Below are 8,129 nucleotides of genomic sequence, written 5' to 3'. Positions count from 1 at the left end.
CCAGACACTTTCTGGAAGAGAAGAGCAAAGCAGGCCCCATATATAACTCCTTCACACACGCAGTCTCTGCCTGTGTTCCAGTTGTTATCTCTTGTCCAGAGTTCAGGAAATGGGAGATCCCAGATTATAGACTCCTGGGCTTTCAGACAAAGAGACCAGCAGGACTGCATCATTTCTGTGACTCCTCCCTCGGCCACCTCTACCTCACTCTCCAGGATTTCATTCTGTCCATCTCTGCACATTGCTGCACAGCAAACCCACGAATCACAGCCTCCAGACTTTGCACAGGTAACTGGGCTGGAGATGCAGGTGGGACAAGGGAGGGGACAGGGAGGGAGATCGAGAAGGCAGGGAGAGGGAGCTGTGGGTCACAGGTGGGACTAAATAGGAAGAGATGTAAAAAGGCAGCTCGGAGACTTAATGCCTGAGTGGAGATTGTATGGAGCCAAACTTTGGTCACAAACTGAGACTCACACTCAGCCCCATCTGTAGCCCAATTCCAGCCCTACCTTCAGCCCGAGACCAGCTACACTCAATACTAACCACAGCTCCTCTAACTCCCAACTCCAGAGTCAACATGAATCTTATCATCAGCTCCAACAAAATCTCTTCTATTTCCACCTTCAGGGCCAAACTTAGGCAACAATGGCATCAACATGAGTATTGATCCCAGACGTTGGAAGAGACTCAACTTTAATTGCCACCTCAATGTCAGACCCAGTCCCAGTAATACATTTAACTCCAACTTTACCTGTACCTCAATCCCACATACAACCCTGCCTCAGCCCAAAGACCAATGCTGACTGCACTTCCAACCTCTGCTGCAAAGCCAAGACCATTCCTGTTCCTGGCCCTGACACCTGGCTCATTCTCAACCTGCACTTCTTCTCTTATCTCAGCTCTAGGCCTGACCACAGTTCCAACCTAGACCCAGCCTCCCCTGTCCCCAACCCCAGTGCTGACCTGGTCAAAGGCCCTGCCTCCATTTCAGCTCTTACGGCCTCAGAGTTAGCCCAGGCATGTCCATGAAGTGTGAAGACCTCCAGTTCTTGGAGGGTGAGAAGAAAAGTCAGGTGATTAGAAATGGTAAGATAAAGGCAAAAGGGTGTCTCCTAAAATATCCTCTTAATATGTTTAGAAAGATTATTGCTCTCACCGCATGACTGCACCTCTACCAGGGGTATTGCTGGGTCCCCACTCTGAAGGAGTCAGGCCTAGGGCCCTGTGAGCTCCCGTGGGAAGAGGATTCAAGGACCTTAGACCGACAGGATCAGGGAGGACCACAGCGGGCCTGGCTGCCTACACTCAGGGGAGGGCGTGAGCGATGGCACGGGGGGGGGGGGGGGGACGAATAGTTATATTTGGAAAGGAAATGTTTCCTAACCTGACAATACAGACTATGGAAATTATGGGTCCTCTCCTTATTCTTCCAATGTTTCCCTTGTCTACAAAGTGGGCAGAGATCCGGGGCCTTAAGGGCTGGCTGTCCTTGAGGGAGAGGCCGAGACCAATATCCGGGGGAAGCAGGGCAGTTTCTAGCAAAATGCCCCGAACCCCTGCATTGAAAACTGTTTCCACGGGCAGAAGTACTTCCCTGACCTTGCTTCTTTCGCTTGTTCTGTCCTTTATCAAAGTATTGTCCTGGAAATCTTGCCTTATCACCTGTGGTAAAAGCAAGACCTTGCATATATGAAGGCCCAACATCGGGCCCACATATTCTGATATAGTCCTCTATATCTCCCTTCTTGCGGTGAGGCTGAAGTGCAGCCTGACAAGCAGAATTAGCATTTTCATAGGCTAGTTTATTAAAATCTTTCCCACATTTTTATCCCCTACTATTCTTTCAACTGCTTGAATTAGCTGTGAGACAAGTCTTGAAATCGCTCGTCTGCACCCTGCCTAATTTTACCAAATTCTTCCGTTTTGGTCCCTGGAATAGGCAGGCATTTCCATGCCTGTGTGGCTATCTGATTAATTATATCATAAGTAGTTGGTCGATACTCTAATTGAGTTGCCGTATGGGCATACTGTCCTTCTCCAGTTAACATATCTACAGTAATAGCAACCTCCTCTTGCTGATTTTTCTCATCCTGCTCTACAGCCTTTTCATGCAAGTCTGACTTCCACAACAAATAATCACCCCCGAGAGACAAGCACGAGCAATCGCCTTCCAGTCATTTGGGGGAAAAGCCTTTGCACTAAATGTAAGGTCGGTGGATAATGGGGGATGGTCACGTGGGGAACCCAGACCCGCGAAGTTTGGTAGGACCGCCCACAACTAAGCGCGCCAAAAGAAGCTTCACAGGAGCCCTTTGGAAAAAAGCAACCGTCTGCCAGCCAGTGAGATTTCACCACGTCATATTAGCTTGACTTCCCTAGAGGGACCCTTTAAATATCTCCCATGCGGTTTAATCCTTGCGACTTCCCTGGCCTCCATCTTGCTTCCATCTTTCTTTCTTTGGGGCCAGGGAACCTTGCCGGGCGGGATGCACTGTACTCAATAAAGCCTTTTGTTATTCCACACTTGGTGGCTCCGAGCCCGTTCCTTCCTTCTCGGCGGGGAAAAATACCTTACACTAATAGTATCTAATAAAAACCAAGTGAAAAAGGGGCAGTAGGCCCATACTGAGAACAAGCAAGTTTAAGCTCTTTCAGAGTTCTAAAAGGTACAGGTTCATGTTCTCGCACTAGTCTCCCCGTATCATCCTGTCTTTCCACAACAGGAAAACAGGCAAAGCCATCTATTGTTTCCCCTACATTTCGAGCCTGGTCTATAGATTGTTGGAGAGGGGATTTCCCAGATTTTGAGCTATAGACTCTGGAATCAGCCCGATAAGGGAACAGAGGAGCAGAGGGTTAAATGTAGGAAGGAGCTGAGGGCAGCAGAGGCCCCACAGCTAAGGCAGCCATAGCCGCGGATGTTTTATCCCCCCTGTCATCCTCAGAATCCAAGTTATCCTCATATTCACATCCCTCTGTTTCCAGCTCACCCTGATACTCTTCAGACGATTTGTCTTCATACAGAAACATTTCTACAAAAAGGTCCCTTATATTTGACCCTGTCTGTCCCATAATCTTTTACTCCCGACTACACTTTCCCCAAAAAACTTTCTTTACTCACTGTGCGCACTTCACTTTGGGGAGTTCCGTCACCTTCCTTCAGTTTTAGTTTCCTGGTACTCAAGACTTCTGTTCGGGTGCCACTTGCAGGGGACCAGTGCGGCCCCTAATAATGGTGTGGAATTAAGGAAACACACTTGTCAAAACAAAAACGATGGGACCGGGAGGACTCTTTAAAATGCCGGCAGAGGCCCTGGTTGGTTGGCTCAGTGGTAGAGCATCGGCCTGGCATGCAGGAGTCCCAGTTCGATTCCCAGCTAGGGCACACAGAAGAAGCGCCCATCTGCTTCTTCACCCCTACCCCTCTCCTTCCTCTCTGTCTCTCTCTTCCCCTCTCTTCCACTCATGCAGCCTGGGCTCCATTGGCGCTGAGGATGGCTCTATGGCCTCTGCCTCAGGCGCTGGAATGGCTCTGGTTGCGACAGAGCAATGCCCCAGATGGGCAGAGCATCGCCACCTGGTGGGCATACCGGGTGGATCCCGGTCGGGCGCATGTGGGAGTCTGTCTGACTGCCTCCCCATTTCCAACTTCAGAGAAATACAAAAAAAAAAAAATTGCCTGGTAGTATCCCAGTGCCCCAAAGCCCCAGTTTGCTTTATTTTATAGCCATCTCCAAATCAAGGAAGTCCTTGATACAAAGTTACACATGCAAGGCTAAGATAGGAACTCTCCCAAGGCAAGAACAGGATACATTACATTAGTGAAATCTACCAACATCTGAAAACAAACAAAGAGTCAGAGGAAGGGCATGTAAATTGCTTCCAGCAACCTAAGGAAGCAAGTGAAGTGGGTGCAAATAGCATCATAGCCAATATGGAGCTGGAGGGGGGACAACTTAGCCTTTTGCTAAGCCTCAAATCTACAAAGGCTTTTTGCCATTTACAGTCCACAACACTGTCACCGCATGACTGCACCTCTACCATGGGTATTGCTGTGTCCCCACTCTGAAGGACTCAGGCCCAGGGCCCTGTGAGCTCCCCTGGGAAGGGGATGCAAGGTCTTTATAACGACAGGATCAGGGAGGACCACAGCAGGACAGGCTGCCTACACTCAGGGGAGGGGTGAGCGATGGCACTGGGGGAATGAATAGTTGTGTTTGGAAAGGAAATGTTTCCTAACCTGACAATACAGATCAGCATGAGCCCGCTGAGAGCCTGGCTGCCCCACCTCACTCTGTGCTCTCCTGCCGCCTCCCCCAGCCCTGATAATGAGACCTTACATATCGTCTGTCATCACATGTCACCAGGCAGTTAGGGGCCTATGTGACTGAGATCCTGTGCTGGTCCATGAAGGGTCAGAGGACTGGACATCCCTGTACCACTGACCTCCCCAGCTTTACCTGCACCAGCCTCCATGCCTGGCAGGTCCATGTGCCATCTCTTCCTCCCCTGTCCCTCTTGTCCTGGACCTCCTTGTCCTGATGTCCTCTCTTCTTGCAGGACCGCCTTCTCCCCAGGCCTTCCTGCAGCATCTCTGCTCTGGACCCTGCCCCCTCCTGCTCTCCCTGGGCCTCAGCTTCCTCCTGCTGGTCGGCATCTGTGTGATTGGATCCAAAAGTGAGGGTCACATGGCAGGCCGGCATGGGGGCGAGAGAGGGTACAAGGATGTGGCATGATAATGACCATGATGGATAAAGATGGCTGCTGGCTCTGTTGCTTATTCATGGGTAATGTAGTCAAATTACCAAACCTCTCTAAGCCTTAGTTTCCTCATCTGCAAGCTTGGATAACAACAGTGCCTGTCCCTTTGGCTTGGGTGGCTGTGAGGACCCAAAGAGACAAGGCATGTCAAGTGGCCTGCTCAGGGCCAGCACAGAGAGGACCTGATAAATCTGAGCACTCGTTGTCCCATCTGCCTGAGCAGCTTCCAAGAATCAGAGGGACCTGGAGACTCTGACAGCGAATTACAGCCACTTCACTTCAGACTCTGCGGCTGAGGTGCAGGCACTGCACTCCCAGGGTGAGCCTGGCTGGAAGGGCTCTGGACTGCGATGGGCCATGGTGGGGAGGGCGGGGGAGCGGAATCCTGGACCCTGAGTCCCGTGTCCTGCAGATGGCACTCTGCGAGAGACGATAACATCCCTGAACGCTGAGGTGGAAAAACATAAGCAGGAACTGCAGGCAGGTGAGAGACCCCCCCAGGAGTGTGTGTGCAAGGGTGGGGCTGGGCTCTCAGGACCAGGGTGGTGGGGACAGCCCGGGTGCTGAGTGTCCTCCCCTCCAGCCCATAGCTTGAATGACAACCTGTTTACTCGGGAGAGCAAGGTGGAGAAAGTGCAGCAGAAACTCGAAGCAGGTCTGGACCCTATCTCCTGTGCCTGGGTCTGATGTGGTGGGAGGGCAATGCAGATCCTAGCTAGGCTGGCCCCTCTTCATTGTCCCCACTGCTTTTCTGTGTGTCCCAGGTTATTCTCAAATGCTCCAGCGAGTCCAGCAGCTGACCAAGGACCTGAACTCCCTGTATTGCCAGATGGCTGCACTCAAGAGCAATGGTGAGTGACATGCAGGGCAATGCCTGGCCCATTATTCTGTCCACGTCCCACTGGGCAGCATCTCAGGCCTTCCTCCGCCCCACCCTTAGGCTCTCAAAATACCTGCTGCCCTGTGAACTGGCTGGAGTCTGAAGGCAGCTGCTACTGGTTCTCTCGCACTGGGAAGCCCTGGCCCGAGGCTGAGAAGGACTGTCAGCTGGAGCATGCGCACCTGGTGGTGGTCAACTCCATGGAGGAGCAGGTGAGGGCTGGGAGGGCTTGTTTGGGAGACGGTTTGGTCTATGGAGAGGTCTTTATTTTTTTTCTCTCTCCTCAGGCATTTGTTGAGGAATGCACATCTCCTCTGAACACCTGGATTGGCCTCACTGATCAAAATGGTACCTGGACATGGGTGGACGGGACAGACTACAATAGCAGCTTTCAGTGAGTGTTTGCTGGGCACTCTGTCCATTCAGCCTGAGTCCCGCCTTCCCTGTGGGGTGGGTCTGAGGCAAGCGGGCTCTGTGGCTTGACTGAGGGTCTGGCTTCCTGGACCCACATCTATCCGGTCTTTGTAGAAACTGGAGACCAGAGCAGCCAGACAATTGGAGCGGACATGGGCTCGGGGGAGGAGAAGACTGTGCCCACTTCGGGTATGATGGACGCTGGAATGATAACGTCTGCACAAGGTCCTTCCGCTGGGTCTGTGAGACAGAGCCGAACAGGACCAGCTAGGAGCCTCCTGTCCTCTCATTTATTTCCTGAACGCCTTCACCTGCTCTGGGAACCTGGATTAGGAATTGTCCTTTCTGAGTACCTCCTGTCTTTTCTCATGGATTTTCACCTAGGATTTTAGGGAAAGGGGTAAGGATGGTGTTTGATGCGGTGCGTAGATTGAAAGCTGTATCACTTACTGCAATTTCCAGGTTATTACTGTCAACTATTCTTTAAAGTAAACGGAAAGTTTTAGGTCAGCGGTTCTCAACCTGTGGGTCAAGACCCCAGCGTGGTTGCCTAAAGTCATCGGAAAATACATAATGCATATCAGGTATTTATATTCCGAATCATAACTATAACAAAATTACAGTTATGAAGTAGCCACCAAAATTATCTTTTGTTTTGGGGTCACCGCAACATGAGGAACTGTATTGCGGTGTCACGGCATTAGAAAGGTTGAGAACCACTGTTTTAGGTACTAAACATTTTGCGTTGTCTGGTTATTGGGGATTAGAAATGTGCTTAGTCTTGTTGGCACTAGGAAGCCTTGGGTGGGTAGCAGGGAGTTGTGAGAACTCTATGGGCTTTAGGAAAGATGGCGGGAATCATTATTTACAGGTGTATGATTGAGGGCAAGTTACTCTGCTTTCTACTTCTCAGCTGAAAAATAGTGTTGTTCCGGGGACCACCCTCCTTCCAGCACCGCCCCCTCCCAGAACAGAATCACCCCTGTGTTGAGTGCTTCTGAAGCTTCAGATGAAACTCCTTGGTGTTTGTTGTGTGCATTATAGTGAAGACAAGCAGCATCCACAGGCAACACATACAACAAATTAAAGCTGTGGCTATTCTTGACTCATGCTGTGGAATTTACTACAATTTCTCAAAGGTTCATAAACCCCAAATATGCAGCCTCTGACCTTGGCATGCCCTGTACCTTTTGCTAAGCTGCCCCAGGCCTGGAGTTAACTGAAGTTGACCTTTGTTCACAGATGGGCCTATTCCAGGCACCTCAAGCCCAGCACAAGCAGCAGCCATCTGCAGACTGACTCGTAGCTCATGCAGAATGGTCCTGGCAGGGCATATGCAGCGACTGACCTTTGCCTGCACCTCCAGTGAAGCCCCTGAGCCAGTGCACCTGGTGGCCAGCTTCACAACACGCAGAAGAACCACGCAGCCACCTCCATGAGCAACACACACAAGGGCCACTCAATGGGGATGTAAACACACAATACACTGTACAGATGATATAGTATAGAATTTTACACCTGAAAGCTATATAATTTAATTAACCAATGTCACCACAATAAATTCAATACAAAATTAAAAAACAGAAAAGAGATTAAAATATGAATAATAAAATAGCAGTAACTATACAACTATCAACAATTACTTTAAATGTAAATGGATTAAATGCTTCAATAAAAAGACATACCGTGGCTGATGGATAAGAAAACAAGACCAGACCCTTACATATGCTGTTCTACGCAAGACTTAGTTCAGATCAAAAGATAAACACAGACTAAGGGTAAAAAGATAGGAAAAGATATTTCAGGGGAAAAAATCAAAGAATTAAGCTGGAATAGCAATACTTATAACACAAAATAGACTTTAAATATTTTTAATTGGTTGATTGATTGATTTTATAAAAGGATGGGAGACAGAGAGAGAGAAACAGAAATATTGACTTGTTGTTCCACTTATTTATGCACTCATTGGTTGATTCTTGTATGTGCCCTAACCGGGGATCAAATCAAACCCACAACCTTGGCATCCGGCAATGACACTCTAATGAATCAACTGAGCTATGTAAACAGGGCCAAA

The 8,129-nt window shown here is 49.5% G+C and overlaps 1 protein-coding gene across 1 annotated transcript; it reads left to right on the top strand.

The window, feature by feature from the left end:
* The first annotated feature begins 1,019 nt into the window (after positions 1-1,019).
* LOC136392258 (asialoglycoprotein receptor 1-like) lies at positions 1,020-6,402 on the top strand. Its single transcript, XM_066364325.1, has 9 exons — positions 1,020-1,086; positions 4,561-4,677; positions 4,985-5,080; positions 5,174-5,245; positions 5,345-5,416; positions 5,526-5,612; positions 5,702-5,853; positions 5,929-6,035; positions 6,170-6,402. Exons 1-9 carry the CDS (start codon positions 1,020-1,022, stop codon positions 6,324-6,326), a joined length of 927 nt encoding a protein of 308 aa, XP_066220422.1. The 3' UTR covers positions 6,327-6,402.
* Positions 6,403-8,129: the final 1,727 nt, after the last annotated feature.

This window comes from Saccopteryx leptura, chromosome 2 (genome assembly GCF_036850995.1).
Source record: "Saccopteryx leptura isolate mSacLep1 chromosome 2, mSacLep1_pri_phased_curated, whole genome shotgun sequence".
Taxonomy (NCBI): Eukaryota; Metazoa; Chordata; class Mammalia; order Chiroptera; family Emballonuridae; genus Saccopteryx; species Saccopteryx leptura.
The sequence above is the reverse complement of the archived record's forward strand: the minus strand, read 5'-3'. Positions and strand labels throughout refer to the sequence as shown.

Bases quoted from the DNA above. Each gene is read 5' to 3' on its own strand.
- LOC136392258 (XM_066364325.1), top strand. From the start codon at position 1,020: ATGTCCATGAAGTGTGAAGACCTCCAGTTCTTGGAGGGTGAGAAGAAA. The intron at 1,087-4,560 runs GTAAGATAAAGG...CTCTTCTTGCAG, and splicing joins AAGTCAGGTGATTAGAAATG to GACCGCCTTCTCCCCAGGCC. The intron at 4,678-4,984 runs GTGAGGGTCACA...CTGCCTGAGCAG, and splicing joins CTGTGTGATTGGATCCAAAA to CTTCCAAGAATCAGAGGGAC.